The sequence below is a fragment of the Gordionus sp. m RMFG-2023 genome, chromosome 3, assembly GCF_954871325.1.
Source record: "Gordionus sp. m RMFG-2023 chromosome 3, tfGorSpeb1-WG-v2, whole genome shotgun sequence".
Classification (NCBI taxonomy): Eukaryota; Metazoa; Nematomorpha; class Gordioida; order Chordodea; family Parachordodidae; genus Gordionus; species Gordionus sp. m RMFG-2023.
The window spans coordinates 17,901,150-17,921,065 of record NC_088777.1 but is presented as its reverse complement, the minus strand read 5'-3'; the positions used below and the strand labels follow the sequence as shown (position 1 = coordinate 17,921,065).

Below are 19,916 nucleotides of genomic sequence, written 5' to 3'. Positions count from 1 at the left end.
GTGGAATTTTACCTAGTATTTTGTAACTAATTCTAAATAATAGAGGAATATCAACTATATGTCTACTTTTTATAAATAAATTTCTTATACTTGTTTGGAATAAATTATTACCATGCATGTATATACAAGTAATTTATTATATTTTATATAAACTAATAAAAATATATTTCATATTTGTTTCAGGCTTATTTTTTTTATTAAAATTAACCTCCTATCTTGTAAAAATATTTTATGACTATATATAGACTAAGGTAACCCGGTCGATATTTCGCCTAAAAATTTCAAAAATTCACCCCCCTACGCCGGTCCACTAATTTAAATTTTTTAATCCGCTCGCCACCTATCCAATGTTAAAAATATTTTAGAAAACCTGACCACGCTCACCCATAGTATGGATGTGGAAAAAGCCGCCCAAAGCATACCTTTAGCAGATAACAATATTAGTTTTCACATTTTTATTATAAACAATCAATTATATGACATTATATTATAAAATGGAATATTTATAATTAGTATCATTTAAAACTTATTGATATCATATGAAATATATAGATTTTAGTTCTTCCTATATAAATTTTTATATTTTGGGCCAATAGTTATCCATTCTTCATCTAGATCTTCTTTACTTTGCGCGGTAATCAAATTTTCTTGAGAATCATTTTTGTACAGCATGCTTTGATTGTTATTATTTTGGATCGCAGTTATATCATCGGTACTTTCCTAATGGTATACAATAAAAAATTACACAAAATTAGATGTAATAGGATATTTTTTTAAAATGATAACATTGGCATTCTTTTTAATTTTTTAATAATTGACTTTTTTTTAGTTTGTGAATGATATATAATGCCAAATTTGATGTTTTTAGTGTCAGTCATGTTGTAGTTTAAGGTACCTTTGGTTAATCAAAATTTAAAAACCAATTGCCCATTTTTTTTCTGCTTTTTAACGAAGCGATAAAACCTTATATGAAGAAATTTATTTATATATCCATAACACATAATCACGTAGCACTATCCATGATACAATGTTTCTTCCAATCAGGCCAATTTTTTTATTTAATTTAATTTAATCATATCTTTATTTATAGATTTCCTTATCAATTTTCACCTCAACTACACCATAAATAAATCAATGAAATTCTTCTTTACAAATACTCAAATTATATACTAATTTTGAAATTTCTATAAATCCCTATTATTTTACCACTTCTACATTTCACATCAAATTTACAATTCTTTTGCCAGTATTTATATCACAATTTTATACATTATTCTTTCATAATCCATAATTAAGAAGAAACCAGTTATATTACATATATATTTTTTAATCACCAATCCCCATAAACTCATCTTTATTTTTTTTTCCTTTCCTAAATATAAATTTTCTTATCACTAAATTTTAGTGTTGTAAACGAACGCGTTCATGAACGAAATTCGTTTTTTTTTAAAAAATGATGAACGGCGTTTCTTTAATTTTTGACGAACTTTGAACGTGAACACGTTCCTTTTCTATGACGAACGCGTTCGATTAACGTTCGTTCAATTTTAAAAATACTTTTTATTTTTATTTATTTAAAAAATTTAATATTTCCGAATTTTTTTCAAAAAAGTATTATTTATATTTTTTAATCGGTTGCATATTTACTTTTCACATTTCAATTTTTTTAAGACATAGTTTATTAATTTGAATATTAATGTTTATATTTTAATTTAATTTAATAGATTGCATAAGCATGGATATTATTATTTAATCCTCATCATCTGATTCTGAAAATCCAAAATCAGATGAATTATCATTACTATGACCAAATATGATAAATGTTTTAAAGTAACATCCTATATTGAAGAAACTAATTCAATGCTTACCAAGTGTAAAATATGCCCAAAAAGTATTATATTGTCAAAATCTCCAGGTTCCAATTTAAAACGATATTTGATTGTAATATTAATTATTTTATTTTATATAATATAACTAAGAAATATCATAAAATTTGAAGAAAAAATGCATTTGGGATATTTGATCCCAACAATAACGATAGTTATTTTAAAATTAAAAAAAATTAGTGGCCTCAAATATGGTCAACTATTGATAGACGCCGTATTAAATGGGATTAATAAAAGGTATTAAACCTATCACTCTCAATTAATTACATATATTTTTTTTTAAGATTTAAACATATATATGAAGATCAATAGGTTATTTCTGCAATTATACATCCAGTATTCAAGCTTCAATGGCCATGGATAAAACTTCCACAGAACGAACCTATTAAAAATAAACTTATAGTGTTATTGAAAAAAATGCTTTGAAAACCCTAGAAATGATAATGCAAGAACTGTTATTTTCGAGATATCCTTTTTTTTATCGAAGATGTAGAGAATGGATTGGAGGAGGATCACTTATCTCAATTCTTTGAAACAAATAACAAGATAATAAATGTTTTTAATAAATTCCCCAAGAGTTATTTATTAAGTATAATACCGCAATCACCTCACCTCATCTACCCTTGAGCATGCCGTATTAACTGCCATGCGTTCTTGTCTATCATATGAAAATTTTGAAAGATATTGTTAAAAATATCTTTTTATTTGATATATTATTTTGAATTTATAATTATATTATCAAAATAAAACTATATTATTTTTTAACTTGGCTAATAAAGTATTAAAAAATTTATCATAATTTTGAACGGTTCATGATCAAGAACGTAAACGCGTTCTTTTTTTTGAAAATGAACTTGAAAGTGAACGCGTTCGACTATTTTAGAAATGTTTACAGCAGGGTAATTCCATGACAAATCGACCAATGATTCGGCCGACCATCTCAAAAATGAATGAAACTTTGCATGCTAGTTATTTATGTTGTAAATGTTAAGAAAATCAAAATTTTAGAGTGCTAGCTCAACCAGATCCAAAGATATACGCCTTCAAAGTCAAAAATCGCAAAGTGCGTGATTTCTTTAAATCGTGTTTTTTAAAAAATACTTAAGTGAGAGTTACATATTTTATATCATTTTATAGCCTTTAAAATTTTACGTTGGAAAATATAAAAAAAATTAAAAAATTTCAAGTGTTTTCTAATTTCCGGTAAAAATAAAAAATTAACATTGTTAGGAAGGGATTTTTTTTGGGTGTTAATATTCACTAAAAATGTTTATTACCTTTATAAACGATTTAATAAAAAATCTCGATAGCCATTTTTGTTTTTTAAATTTTATTTGATTTTTTAATTTTTATAAATAAAAAAATGCAATATAGATGACGTTATATTAAAAATTTTATAATATATAATTTTAAATAAAAATATGAATAGTATTGTGATTAAAATTAAAAAATTAATTGAGTATAACCAAGAATGATGTCCTGGGGCGATATGTAAGCAGGCAGCCCATACAGATATTATTTTATTGACACTATATTGTAAAATAAACATATTTTAAAATTTTATATTCAAACTAATTTCGCGCTTATTAATAGAAATTCCTAAGGCCATAATTTGTAGATATATCCTTTCATTGTTGTGGATCTACTATCGTTATTATTTGAAAATTTATCAGCTTGTTTTATTTTTTTATTCCTATTATTAAACATTTTTTATAGCCAAATGAATTTGTGATTTCTCTGAAAATTATGCATTTATAATCGAAGACACTATTATACCAGACAAAAATGATAAAATTTTTGACTAATCAATTCAGCAAAAAGCCAAACAAAATATTTACTGCTCTTATGCATCAGCTGCACAATAAAAAACAGAAAATTTTTTATAAATCTGTGTTATCATCAATCAAATTTTGGTGTAGAAGCTGAATGGCATTTTTCAGCTACATCCCATGGAAAAGGTCCATGTGACGGCCTTGGCGGAACATTAAAAAGATTAGCAGCACGTTCAAGCCTTCAGCGCATCAATTCTGGACACATTTTAACGTCAGTTGATTTATATCAATTTGCAAAACAAAACATGCCATCAGTAAATCTAAATTTTAAATATATAACCAACGACCAATACAATTTACAAGTGATTAAACTAAGAGAAAGATTCAATTTAACTCGTCCCATTCCAGGAACTCGGGAAATACATGCTGTATTTCCTTTGAGTTTAAGTAAACTTAAATCAAAAATATATTCATATGTAGAGGACTTTTTAATTAACAATATCTCAAATGCCGATAATTTGTCTTTTGCCGATATTAAAGGATTCTTAACATTGTTATGACGATTTTTGGTGGTTAGCCTCAGTACTAAAAAAAGAATGAATTTACTGAGGAGATATATATTTCCTTTTTACATCCCTATGGACCATCACCATCCTTCTTTTACCCCACAATTGCGGAAAAGATATGGTTACCCATTAATCAAATAATAACAGTAGTAGATCCTATTACAGTGACAGGACGTACCTACAAATTATCGACTCAAGAAATTCTATTAATATGAACAAAATGGGATAAGATTAAAACAAGAGGTATTTTTTTTTATAATTGTTTGTGTATAAAATTTTAAAATGTTTATTTTACAATATAGCGTCCAAATAAAATAATATCTGTATGGGCTGCCTGCTTACATATCGCCCCAGAACATCATTCTAGGTTATACTCAATTGATTTTTTAATTTTAATCACAATACTATTCATATTTTTATTAAAAATTATATATAATAAAAATGTTTTAATATAACGCCATATATGTTACATTTTTTTATTTATAAAATATATAAAAATTCAAATAAAATTAAAAAAACAAAAATGGCTATCGAGATTTTTTATTAAATCGTTTAATATAAAGGTAATAAACATTTTTAGTGAATATTAACACCCAAAAAATCCCTTCCTAACAATGTTAATTTTCTATTTTTACCGGAAATTTTTTAATTTTTTTTTATATTTTCCAATGTAAAATTATAAGGGCTATAAAATGATATATAATTTGTAACTCTATCTTAAGTATTTTTTAAAAAAACACGATTTAAAGAAATCACGCACTTCGCAATTTTCGACTTTGAAGGCGTATATCTTTGGATCTGGTTGAGCTAACACTCTAGAATTTTGATTTTCTTAAAATTTACAACATAAATCATGCAAAGTTTCATTCATTTTTGAGATGGTCGGCCGAAAATCTCGTTTTCTTGGTCGATTTGGCGTAGAATCACCCAGCACTACTAAATTTATATAATTTCATTCTTTTTTCGTACTTATATTACCTATTAACAACTATTTCTCAAAACCTAACCAAATTACTTAATATTTTTTATTATCTTTATATTATAACAATTTATACTATTTCTTTTTTCTATAACCTATTAGTATTATTTTTTTCATTATCTTACAACTAAATAAATAATCTTAACATTAATAACATAACATTCTACATGATATTTCTCAATCTTAAACTAAATCGTATGCTTTTTTCCTTTTATCAAATGACAAATCGTCTGCATTTCTTTTTATTTTAACCTAACAAATACTAAATCTTAAATTTATCTATTTTCTTCTAAACATGCCTTTAAATAAAAAATTAAAGTTTAAACAATCATAATTTTTTCCTTTCTTTCCCAATATACTCTAGATATTTCACTTATTTTACTCCCTATATTTCTATTAACCATCATTATATATTCCTTTTCTATATATACATATATCTATAATAATACATTAATACTATATATATAAATTCCTTATTATCAATTTAGTGGATGCTAGCTTATCCACAAGAGGTACTGTAAATTTACTGACAAGCAATGCAAATTCACTGCACTGGATACACCCTCTTTTGGTTGGTGTAAGCCATTTAATTGTATTTCCCCAGTGAAGGACAAGACAAGATTGTGCCCAACTTAATTTTTTTTTTTGGAATATAGCTTGATCAAAGATTTCTTATTTAAAAAATCAGAGGAGTAATAGTATATACATTTATATACCTTATTCTATAGTGACCTTCAATCTTTGTACTTAATTCTGTAAATATATTTGAATTATATATCTTTATTATGTTGTTTAAATATTTTAGCTTAACCCAGAGATAAATTATTTTTCTTGTTTACTATATAATCAATATTCAAGATTTAAAAAGAATCTGAGTGAAATTAATCTCAAGCCATTTATAATAAATGCGAATCATTTTAGGAAAAGTTCCTCACTAGTGCAAAATCAATATATATATTTGTTAGGAGTAAAATCGTATGGGATTTTATTCTTATGACAAATTACCCCCCCCCCCTCCCCTTCATTGATACCCTTTGGCTTATTAAATCATTGCGTTAAATCAAAATAAATTTAAAAACTTTAGGCCCAAATTCTTTATTATGGTAAGGGTAACAAATATATATTATGATCCTTTAATAGTATTTATCTTTATAGAATTAGTGGTATAACAAGGAGATCCATCTTGTAGGAAAGTGTAATTTATGTATTAATAAATCAATTAAGAAATCAATACTTTGTTGAAGCTTGATAATTTAAGACATTTATTATATCAATATAATAAAACATAGCCTTTTGCACTCATGCAACCACATGTTATTAAATTATTTGGAAATGGTTATTTGTAAGAAACCAGGGTGGAAGGTTCCTACTAAGGTTTTTATTATCATTTCTGGTAAAGTTGTTAAAAATGGTTTCTTTTTGTTTATATGAAATTGAATGCTATAAAGCTATAGACGAATTTTAAATGATTTTTTTTACCTTATAAAAGGAATATTCTATTAAATGTTATCTTAGTTGATAATATATGGAAACTTGTCTCTCAATTGAAATCTCATCAAATCATATTTTTGAAGAGACATCCCAAATTATAATAACAATTTTTTGCATCCTCCTCTTTTGAGTTAGTTATCTTTAGTCCTTATGAGTATGCTCTAAAAAATCCTCCAATTTTAATTTCTGTAGTATATCTCTAATGATAAATTGATTTGCTACCTTTGTTCCAGAATTCCTTCTTTTAAGTAAATTAATAATGACCTAGCATGATTACCTCTACTTTTGAAGATTATAAAATTTTAAAAAGTTATACATTGATTAAATTATAAAAAAAAATAGAATAAGAAGATCAACATGTGAGAACATTTTGATGATCATAAAGCAATGAACAGATATCTATACATTCTCCTCATTATTAATAAAATAAATTTCTACTTTAATTAATATCATGTATAATAATAATTACGATTTTTTAAAGAGATTAATAATTAATTTAGAATTTAATAATTATTATAATCTAAAAATCAAGTGTGGTCAGATATCAGTTAAGTGGGGTAATATATATCTAGATAAGAAATTTCCATTTTTATGTAAAATTTAATTTGTGTGAGTTTATTGTTAGTCAAACACTATTTTAATAAAGTGATACATTTTTAGGACATTTAAATTTTTAAATTTTAAAAAATAGAATGCCCCATTATTTTATAGAGCTTCATTTTTCAGTAAATTTAACTATGAATTTTAGATCAAGTACTTTTATAAACATCCCGTCAAATGTTTCAACAAGGTCACCATTCAGTGAGGCGATTCCATGTGAATATTTCCTAAGACAATCTCTTAATAAGTTGGTTAAGGATATATAATTTTAAGGATAAAATTTTGCAATATCTTTTATTGAGCCCAAAAAATTTTATTTTATTGGCCAAAGTCTGGCTCAATATTTTATTTTAGCCTGAGCCGGGCTATTTTTTTTTAAATTAAAAATTTATATATTTGCCAAATTATTTTCTTCCTTCGTCCCAGAGAATATTTCGATAATCGTTCAACAAAAGATGAGACAAAATATTTTTTTCTAGAGCCCAGGGTTAGCTCTGATGTTTACTTATCGTTTAAAATATTTGTTAAAAAAAATCAATTAATTTTATATCAAACCTCGTGTGAACTATCTTCACTGATAGTAGTAGCAGTCAAATCACATGGTGTTGGAATATTTAATAAAAATAATTTAATTTCATCATATTTTTTCTTGCAATATAGTTCATACACAAAGTATATATCTTGACTAACCTTTTATATTTTAATAAAATTATAATTATAAAGGATATAATAGATATTAGTTTAATTTATTTATATAAATTGTAAAATTAAATCCAGATCACGGAAAAAGATATTACCCGCTTTATTTGGCAGATACTGATACTCCTACAAATACGCGATTTCCTCATTTTAGTATTCATAAATATTATTCAAGTAATAATAAAAATAATAATAGTTTTAAAAATGTTAATATTTCACATAACAATGACACTGCTCTACAAATTCATTTTTTTGGCTCAAGGGCCAGAAATTTTATGTTTTTGAGTCCAAATACAACCCAAAATGTTTATATATCTTTAGGCCTGAACCCGAATTTATATCTATAAGGCTTGGGTAATGTTTGTTAAAAACGGCTAAATAAAGATATTAGCAAAATAAAAATTATAAGCCTCGAGATTTCGACAAATTATGGCAAAAAAATTAGATACTCTCTTAACGAGATCTCGGGATTTGGGTAATATTATTTTAGTGAATTTAAAAAATCGGCTAAATTAAAGTTTTTAATAACACTATGTTTGAGCCCTTCCCAAATGTTTTTGGAAAATATGAACGAAAAACATTTATTAAAGTTGAACAAAATAATAATCACCATATATGTTGTCCCTGATCTCAAAGAAATTCGAATTATCATTTTAATCATAGATGCCGTCAGACCAATATTTTTTAATTTTTTTGCCGATATCATGGCCCGATACCTACTAATTCAACCCTCAAAACCTTTAGATATTTTGCACTTAAAAATTAGTTTTCTTGCAAAATATTTATTTTATAGCTTATCGTAAAAATTGTTAGTTTTTTTAAAACCTAATAGTTTTTACACTGGTATCAAAATTTTTCTAAAATGTTTTTGTTCTCCTCTAAGAAATGATTTTATATTATATTTTTTGTTTAGTTGGAACTTTTCTAAAAAAAGGAACTAAAAATATAATTGATACATTTATTTAAAATATGATACATTTATTTAAAATATGATTAAGTTATTGTAAGTATATGTTTTCTAAGTAATTTTTTATAAAACAGTTAGATACCCAATAGTATATTATCGGCAAAAAAATGGTATCGATGTCTCTGATTTTGATAAAAGATAACATTATTCTTAAAAAAATTACGCCCCATTATTGCTAGACCCTTTTAAAATTTTAAAGCCCAGCCCATTTTTTAGGGAGGCTGAGCCTTAATCTCCACCTTTATCCTTTTCACTCTTTAGTCCATGACAGTACAGATGGATTTACTATGGTTAATGTTGTCGCCTATTTGAGATTTAAATGGAGAACTTTTTTGAAAAAAAAATAGAATTCTTTTTAACATGAAATTTTTCTTACATTGATCTCCTTGCACCATCTATAAATCACGATGATCTCTAGTAAGCTGAAAATTTCGTGAAATATTATCCAGCCAGATTGGGTAGCGCAAAAATCATGACTCCCGCCAAGAAACAAAGATAGATTCTTATATGGTTATAATTATAATTGTTAAAAGGCGTCATTGTTTAATATTCGTATTTCTCTATATATCATTCCATCTATTAATGAATCAGCAAAAGGTGAAGTAAATTTCGAAATTTATAGATTAGTTTTCAGCCATATTCCATAAAAGTCTGCTAAAGTTAGCTGCTTAAGTTGTAATTTTTTTGTAGCTACTTTTGGTTTTTAAGATAAATTTATATATGATCCTGATAATTCGCCTTAAATATCTTCTAATTCATTTTATCTCTCCAATAGTTTTACTAAACGGCTTGATTTTTAAAAACGACTAACCCAATATTTTCGCCCAAAAATATTACGCAAGCCTAAAGATTTTGTTAATCAATGACCAAACCTTTCTGCCACCCATGAGCAAAATCTCCAATGCCTGATTTTTTTGGACAAAATATTGAGTTAGCAGTTTTTAAAAATTGAGCCATTTAACAGTACTCTCGAGCATATCGCAGGTTCAGGCTGATAAACATCTGTGGCTTTTAAAATGATTGATATCAATTTAGTGATTGGTTTCTTGCTGATAGTACAAGCTAATGGTATTAGGAACTGAACAATTCTTAATGCATAATCCACAAGTTGTAAGGGAGAATCACATCTTATTATAATATTGCGTTTAGAATCATTAAGATTGATTGATAATTCATCAGGTATATTTATGAAATCAGTAGAAATATCATTAAAATTATCTATATTTTGTATTTGTTCTTCTTCACATTTTCAGACATTTGATTGTCATCATCAATCCCCCATAAATAATTTTACCATCTTAATAAGATTTGCCCCATTGTCAGTTGTTATAGTGTATATTTGTGATGTTTTGATTTCATAGTCATTTAATACTTTTATTAAAAGGAGTTTTAAATTACTGAAGTGGGCCATTCAAAAATTTATTTCATGCTAGTTTTCTCTGAACAAATTTTGCTTTTTAAATATATTGAAGATTATTCCCAATAATGGACCTCTAAAGACAAGTATGCCATCTATTTTTAGAGATAATAACTTTCCATTTATTTATTTGATTATATTTTGTCAAATACTCAAGGCTTTGAGAATCAATTTTAATATTACCCATGCCTTCAATAGGGATCAAGATTTTTTAAAACCACTTTCATTGATTAATTTGAATGGAGTGCCATTAAGACCAACTTGGTATTTTATTTAGTAAGTTTGTTCTTTCAATGCTTCTTCTATAGTCTGCTGGCTTGACGACATCTCAATCTTTTTTATTTCTATTGGCCTTTGTTGTGATATTTTGTGTTATTATTTTCATGTGATGCTCAAGATTTGATTATGGTGCCCTTTCATAGTTAAATCAAAATCAGTAATATTACATTTTGATGTGTCATTTATATACAACATGTAAAGAGATCTGGAAAAGTAGGCCCTATTTTTTAAAAAAATTCGGGCCAGGTCGGGCTTTGGAAATTTAATTAAATATATTTAGATTTATCAATTCTATATTAAATTTTTTATGTAAAATAAAAATATTTGATTTTATTTATAGAACTAGACGCCATATAACATATGTCTTTTATTTTGAGTAATTATAAAAATTAATTTCTATATTTAAAATAAAATCGGGCCAGGCCGAGAAAACTTTTTTTAAAAAAATTTTGGGCCAGGCCTGACCGATGCAGATCACTAATTTATATATTGGAATCAATTTATCTCAGAGACCTGCAAAAGTACCATTTGAATGGCTCAGCCCAGATTTTTTTTGGCCTGGCCCAGATGTTTTATTTTCGGCCCAGCCAGGATTTATATTTTCAGGCCTGACCCAAATTTTTTTAAAAATAAATTCTATTTATTTTTAATTTTTATAGATAATATGGGGATATAAAATATTTGGTTTTAAAATATACGGCCTGGCCTGGGTATTAAAAATAATAAAATACAGCCTGGCCCATGTATTCAGGCCTGCAGGTTTCTGATTTATCTCAAGGCAATTACCCTGCATTCATAGTTATCAAGCATTTGTGTAGAAGTATACAAAATATACTATCTTTTCGTATTCTTCATTATAACAAATTTTGTATCATTCATCAAGAATTCATACCAACTGTGAATTCAGGGTTATAATATAAGCTGGAAAAAAATATATAAATGGAAATATACATTTTAAGAATTGTAACAGACACATATTCAAAATTGATTGATAATAATCTTAAAAACAATTTAGCTATAAATTACAAGTTTAGCAATATAAATAATAACTCACATTATTTATATGCACAAAATTAGTGATATAAAATCGCTCCATTTGAGCCAATTTTTAAAACAGAACTCAGTATTTCACTCAAAAAAATATTACGCAAGCCTGAAGATTTTGCTTATATATGCAACACAAGTTTGACATCTATTAACAAAATCTCGTATTTAAATTTTTAAAATATACCCAGGCCGGGCCTGAAATTTTTTTTAAAAACCCAGGCTGGGCCTGATATTTTTTTTAAAAATTTATACAACATGAATTATTATATTCGTCAATTAGATATGGTTATAATGATTATATATAGTTATGATTAATAAAATGTTGGGTGAAAGTTAGCACTCATAGTATCTATTACATAATATAATTAGTTTTCCTGCCATGGAATAAATATGCAAATGATTAAATACATTATGATATGTTATATATTTTATTAATTAAAATATCAGTTTTATTTTTTTTACAAATACAATTAATATAGTATATTCTCAAAATATTATTTACACAAATTTTTTATAGTATCAATTTATAATATACTAAATATCTGTTTAGAATAAAAATAAATAAAATTAGTGTTGTTAAACAGCTCGTTTTGAGTCGATTTTTAAAAACGGCTAACTCAGTTTTTTATTCAGAAAAATATTATACAAGTCTGAAAATTTTGCTCATAGAAGGAGCAAAGGTCTAGGCATATAGTTTCGAAATTTCGAGGCTTAGTCAATATTGTTCTGGCAAAAATAGTGAGTTAGCCGTTTTTAAAAATCAGCTCAAAACCAGCCATTTAACAACATTAGCTAATATGCTTGCTTATTAAATGATAATGCTCACCAAAAAATATGATAAAATACCAAATATAGGTGAATTTTTTGTATATACCAGGTCGAATATAATTTTAAAAAATTTCGAGGCCTAAAAATTTTTTTTTTAAATCCAGGTCGGGCCAATGGTACCTCTGCAGGTCTCTGGCTAAAATATTGAGTTAGCCATTTTAAAGTCTTCTCAAATGGAATGATTTGCATCACTGCATATAATAATGAGGCTCAAACTCGTTTATTGGTATTTTAGCATTTGATTAAGGTAAAGATAAGAAATTATTTAACAGTTCAGGTTTGATAAAAAATACCCATTAAGCAGTTTGGCTCAATTAGGATCCCTGCTGAAAAGATAACCATATAAAATGATTGATCATGTTAGGAAAAACATTCAACTCTTAACTTTGACAAGTAAAAAAATATTAAATTGTAACATTTAAATAAGAAATCTGCAAGGCCTGGCCCATTACAAATTTTTGTACAAGCTGTCCAACTCCAAAATTTATGAAAATAAATTTTCTTCCTACACAACCCCCACCACCCTCTCATCCAATGTATATAAACAATAATTTGAAATAAAAATAAATAAAATCTAATAATTTTTTAAAAAATGACTATAATTCAAAATTTTTTTAAAAAAAAGTGAAAACCCAAACCTATTATTTAAAAAATGTGACATAGCAATAGTAAACGGCTCTTTTTAAGCCAATTTTTAAAAATGGGTAACTCAATATTTAATCCAGAAAAATATTAAACAAGCCTGAAGATTTTGCTCATAAAAGAAACAAAGATCTAGACATATATTATCGAAATCTCGAAGCTTAAGCAATATTTTTCTAGCTAAAATATTGAGTTAGCCATTTTAAAAAATTGGCTCAAAATGAGTGTTTAACAACACTACATAGCAATAGATAATCTTAAAGATCTAGTTCCTCCTAAAAAATCCTGGCTAATTTATGGTCTGATTATTCATTATCTAAATATTATAAAATCATAGTACTTTTTTGAAAAAAAGTGGTATATTTATTTTAATGTTACATAAAAAAAAAGAGGATATGCAGATAAATTACATTAATAAATTTAATCTTAACAATATGATTGACATAACAATATAATAATTCTATAAAACACTCATATAATTATATAAACAAATAATATGCAAAAACCTGAATTAATGTATCATCCTCAATATATGTATCTAATTCATTATCTATAATTTCAATCAAATAATCTTCAATTTCAGTTGATTGGATATTACCTTAATAAATAAATTAAAATAAATTTCATTTATAAATAATACGATTGCCTTCCATAAGTTCAAATGTTACATTTGATAACCATTTAACAAATTCTTGATATCTAATACCTTTTTCATTGTTTTCAATAGCAATCTAAATGATAATTTATAATAATAATTTTTTTAAGCCAAACTTTGAGTGAAGGCCATTTAGAATAAATCTCGTTGTAAGATTGTTTTAAATCCATACCTATTAAATACTAACTTATATGGCATAATATCGAATAAATAATAATCGATTATCAAGATAAATTAATAAAATAATTGGAATCCAGTTTTTATTGGCTATGTTAGATCTTAATTTTAGAAACAAGCTGCCAATAGATAGAGGGAGTTGAATTTCATCTTATTATATAAAAATAAGAGCAATGTCTGATTAATAGAATTTTTGGTATTTTGACATTGAGGAAAGAAAAATATAATTTTAAGTTTTTATTTTGTATCTGATGACGAGAAACGCGGTTCAAGCCTGCCTAAAAAAAAGTATCATGTCAATTCGGCGCGAAAAATTCGGAGCAGCGACAATTCGGCCCAGCATCAATGCGCGGCGACAATTCGGCACAGTGTCAATTCAGCGCTGTAAAAATTCAGAGCAGCGTCAATTCGGCGCGTATCTAATATAGCTGCAATTTATTATAAATTTATTAGTATATAAAAAAAGGGTGATTACTTTGTATTTTTTTTACAAAAATCTCAATTCTATTTACTATATGGTAATATCAATAAAAAATCTAATAATATTTAAAAAAATTAATAACCAATATTTATGGCGATTTCTTTGGTGAACCAATTTACCATATTATAAGGTATGTATTAGTAGCCAATATTATGTAACCCTGGAGAATTTGCGCATAAAAGAATGAAAGATAAAGAAAAAAAAGGTTTGAACCACTATCTCCAATCTTACATATTATTTTGGCTAAAATCATAATCGACCATTTTTAATAATAAGCCCAAATCGGCCCGACAAATTAATGCGCAATTTTTTATTATTTATTTATATTATAGGTATTGAAATTATAAATATACCAGGGACGAAGCGTCCATAGAAGCAAGGGAAGCATTGCTTCCCTTGAAATTTTTTTTACAAAATTCTTAGATAAACTTAATATAATCTTTATACTATGCTAAAAAAAATAAAATTACTTCCTTAAAATAATTAATATATTTTTTATAACGTTAAAAAGATTTATAATATTTTACTACGATAAAAAATTTACGTTAAAAAATTTACTATTATTTTTACTACGTTCAAAAATTTACTATTAATTTTACTATGTTAAAAAATGATGGAAGCAAATTTAATATTGCTTATTTTCCTATAATAAATATACTAATAAATCATGATTCATACGATATTTTTTTGGTGTAATTTTTTTATTACGTTAAAAAAAAATATACAAGAGGGTAGCAAATCTAATATTACTTATTTTTTCAATAAATAGATAGAAAATCATGTTATGATATTGTTTAATCTTACGATTAAAAAATAAGCATTGGGGAAGCAAATATAAAATTGCTTATTCTTTTATAAAAGAAAAATAAATTTTTTATATTAAATTTTTTTTCTTACTTATTTTTAAAAAAAATTTTTTTCTTTAAATTAATGTTTAATAATTGTAATTGTATTATTGAAAATATATTAATATTATCATTTAGCTCAAGAAATTTTGATACCAAAAAATTAATTATTGAAAAGGAAGACCAAAGCCAATTTTAAGAAATTTAAAAAAAGAAATAAAATCTTGCATTCGTAATTTTTCTATCGATAAATAAATATGAATGGCTCACTGGATGTGAATTTTCTAAATCTCTATATTTTTGGTCATGCTTATTATTCCCAAAGGAATAATATGTTTGGAATGATAGAGGATTTTCGGATATGAATAATTTTTCAAAGGCAGTTTAACGACATGAAGAATCAACAGCTCATTTGCAGTCGATGATTCAATTAAAAACATTTGGCGAAATTCGTATTGAAAATATGATAGATTCGATGCGCAAAATATCAATCGAACAGCATAATTCGAAAGTTAAATCAAATAGAGAAATATTGAAAATTTTAATCAATTCTATATGTTTTCTTGGAGTTCGGCAGCTCGCATTCCGTGGTGATGATGAATCACCTAATTCAGTAAATAGAGGAAATTGTATTGAATTAATTTATTTGCTCGTGGAAGAAAATTTGCTATTAAAACATCATTTAGAAAATAGTACAACTTTTATTGGACTATCAAGTGATATCCAAAATGATTTAATTAATTCCATTTCATATGTCTTACACCAAAAAATATTAGATGAATTGGAAGAAACGGAATTTATAACAATAATATTAGATGAAACAATTGATATAAATAATAAATCCCAACTGCTGTAGTTCTTCGATATGTTTTAAATAACGGGACATTATATGAAAGATTTATTGAATTCTTTGATGTTACAATGCATAGTGATGCTAATTCTTTCCCAAAATTTGTCATTAAATTTTTGAATGATAAGAAAATTATGAAAAAATTGATAGGTCAAAGTTACGATGGCGCAGCTGTTATGTCAGGTGTTTCACATAAACTGCAAGCAAAAATTAGAGACGTCAATCCTTCTGCACTTTATATTCATTGTTTTGCCCTCAAGTTAAATCTTATATTAACAAAATCTTGCAGCAAAATTAAAGAATGTATTTGCAACTTTATCTAGTTTAGCCAGATTTTTTAGTACATCATCTAAGCGTACAACAGAATTTGATAAATATGTTAAAAAAAGATTACCACGAGTAGCCCCAACAAGATGGGAATACAATGATAGGCTGGTTCAAACAGTTTTCAATTATTTGAAGGATCTAGTCGTTTTTTTTTGAAAGTATGATTGATGAAGAATCTGATATTGTTTGGGATAATGATGTTCTAATAACATCTCGTGGCTATTTAAATATATTAAATGATTCAAATTTTCTAATTTTGTTATATTTTTTTCAAGAAGTTTTTCCAGAATCTGATTTATTATTTGATATACTTCAAACTAAAATTAACGATGTATCATATTGTCTTAAAAGTATTAACGATTTCAGAAATTCAGTTAAATCTAACATAGAAAACTTTGATGTTTTTTGGATAAATTTAAATGTAAAGGAAAATATTGAAGACAATTTAGATAAAAAACGTAATAGATCCGGATTGCCTAATACAAGAGAATTTTATAAAAATTTGATAATTAAAATAATAGATACTATAATCAATGAAATTGATTTTCGGTTTGATACATTAAAAAATATCAAATTCGTCGAATTGTTAGATATTAGTAAATTTCAAATATTTAATCAAAATTTCCCAAAATATTTATTTGACAATTTAAATGAACTTATTCTCAATTTTTCAACTTACACTAGCTGGAAACCGAATTAAAGGTAGTGTTTCGTGACGATGAATTTAGAAAGAGAAAAAATGTTTATGAAATACTTGAATTTTTAATTAATACCGATTTGATGAAAAGTTTTAAATAGTTTTTTTAAATTATGCAAATTCATTTTAACTTTGGCTGCAACAACAGCAGTGCAGAACGGGGGTTTTCATCTTTAAAAATTATCAAATCTTATTGTAGAAACAGAATGAGTCAAAATCGATTATCGAATCTAGCTTTGATTTCTATTGAAAAAAAATTATTGAAAAATTTAAAATCTAGTAATAACTTTTATAATTCAGTACTAGATCATTTTACTCAAAAACAAAGACGAATTCCGCATATTTATAAATCTTAATTTTTTATGGTTTGACTAATAAATAAAATAAAAAAATTTTTTGATTGCTTCCCTAGTAGTAAACTTGACGCCTCGTCACTGAAATATACTAATTGAAAATAAAATTATAAATTTCCAGTGTCATTAAATATGAGAAATTTGACATTCCAATTAGCATGGATAAAAAAATATAAGTGGCTTATCATGACATTGACTTAAAAAATCAAAAAAAGAAACTAAAAAAATTTTGTCCAGTAGATTCATTGAAAACAAGAGTCGGTGAAACTCTTTATTGAACTATATGATGTTGTATTTACAGCACTATATTTTATATATCAAGCAAAGAAAAAGATTCAGCAGATGCTGAGAATCTTTTGCAGGCTATTATTAAGCAACCTAGAGTAGTTTCTAGACAATCCAATTTCTCAGGGGCATCTCTAGGGGATACACAGGGGCTCGAGCCCTCTGAAAAATTTGAATAGCCCCCTGAAACAAAAAATTGTTTTTGAAGGAATCTTAACCCCTTGAACTAAAAATAAATTTTTTTGATTGCCCCCTGAACGATTTCTTTTATAATTCTATTAAGTAATATATAGATTTAATTTTATTATTTAAAAATTAATAAGACTGTCAAAATATTTATTAAATAAATACTATTTTAAATATTGGATTAGATTAATACATATAAATTATATTTTCACTATATCCGCTTGCAAATTTTGTGTTAAAAATAGAATATCAATATCACTCACTAAATATTAATTTAGCATTAACAGTTGAAGTTTAATTGACTATTATTATTTAAATTATTATATAACCCTAATTAAATAAATATAATCATTTATTAATTGAAAACTAAAAAAATTTAATATTGTAATTAGCCGAGTTCAAAATGACTAATCAACTGTATATTTATTTTTAAATTTTATTTTCCTAAAAATATTTTCAAGGTTCAAATAAGTATAAGAGATTTTTTTATAAAAAGTAAGTAAATAGACATATAGTTTATAATGCTCTATTATATACAGTTGTTTATAAAATATTAGATAAAATGCCACTTTAACGTATTTGACAGTTATATAATATATTGCAGTTAATATTATAATGAATTTTATATAAATGCTTTTGATAATAAATATGGTAACAACTTGCATTTAAGTATTTAACGCCATCTATTTAGTTATATAATTTTAATAATTAAACATTTTATTATTCATCTTACAATAGATGTAATAAATTTGATATCTTTTCTTCTCTTTTTTTTACGTGTTTTTAGGAAAGCCATTTTTACTTTTTCGAAAAACAGTTTTGAGTTAAATTTTTATATATTTTTTATATTATTACAAGCTACTGTTATTTTAAGATATAATATATTAACTAAAGGTAGTGCGACAATATATAAAATCTTAATTGTTTCATCATATCATTCTGGTCCTTATTTTATAGTTAGAAAATATTTCATTTCTAATATGGCATCCTTGCCGTGTAAATAAATCCAGGCTTCTATATATTTGCATAATTATTTCTCCCAAAGATTTTTAGTGTTTTTATTTTATCAATTTTTCCAACATATTAAATTCTGATATTAGTTTACATCGTGAGTGTCATGGTTATTACTGCTAATTAATCAGCATCTATTATTTGTGTTGCTATGTAATTTAAGATTATTATTACAGCTGCTAAGAGCATATGATAGCATATTTTAGATAAACAATAATGGTCAATGTGTAGTCGTTTATATATAATTTAAAATGGAAGATAATATTTTAGAAATTTAATATCTCACAATAATTTTCTCGATTACTTATCTAGCTTTCATCATGTCATCTAAAAGGAAGCTCTAACCATCATATAGTTTTATGATTTGGATTGGTCGTTTATACTCTCTTCTTCAAATTGTTGATTTGGTTTAGGCCTATAAATTTTTCCTTATTCTATAAAACATTTTCTAAAATGGTAACAGATAGTTTCATGACCTGTCTGTTAGTTGCTAAGAATTATATTGTCTTATATCGTTTTAAAAACCATTATCAATTGAGGCAGAATTAATTAACCTTTTTTATCACTTGTAATTCTTAGACGCAAAATTTTTTTATATCAGCAATCGAAAATATTTTATACTGTTATAAATATTTTTTATATTAAAATAATTATAAATTATTTTTAAAAATGTGTTTTATTGTCTTATGTATTTGCTAGTTTATTTTGTATGTATAATATAATAAATGACAAAATTTAAAATTCAAAATAATTGTTAAGAGTTAGCAAATTTTAAAAAAGTAAAATATATAAATATTAAACCCGGCCGAAGGCCGGGCAGAAGCGGGCAAATTGGGGAGCATGGGGGGGCGAAGTCCTTCATAAAATTTTTTTAGT

General features: G+C 25.5%; 1 protein-coding gene across 1 annotated transcript; it reads right to left on the bottom strand.

Annotated features, from left to right (window-relative positions):
- Positions 1-491: 491 nt before the first annotated feature.
- Positions 492-14,039, bottom strand: LOC135927122 (pre-rRNA-processing protein TSR2 homolog). Its single transcript, XM_065463059.1, has 5 exons — positions 13,945-14,039; positions 13,814-13,904; positions 13,680-13,771; positions 7,850-7,984; positions 492-720 (listed from the first exon to the last, which is right to left on the bottom strand). Exons 1-5 carry the CDS (start codon positions 13,996-13,998, stop codon positions 556-558), a joined length of 537 nt encoding a protein of 178 aa, XP_065319131.1. The 5' UTR covers positions 13,999-14,039; the 3' UTR covers positions 492-555.
- Positions 14,040-19,916: the final 5,877 nt, after the last annotated feature.

Coding starts and splice junctions, on each gene's coding strand:
- LOC135927122 (XM_065463059.1), bottom strand. CDS start 13,998: ATGGATTTAAAACAATCTTACAACGAGATTTATTCTAAATGGCCTTCA. Junction 7,985..13,679: donor AGGATGATACATTAATTCAG/GTTTTTGCATAT, acceptor AAAATATAAAAG/GTTAGTCAAGATATATACTT. Junction 721..7,849: donor GTGAAGATAGTTCACACGAG/GTTTGATATAAA, acceptor GTATACCATTAG/GAAAGTACCGATGATATAAC.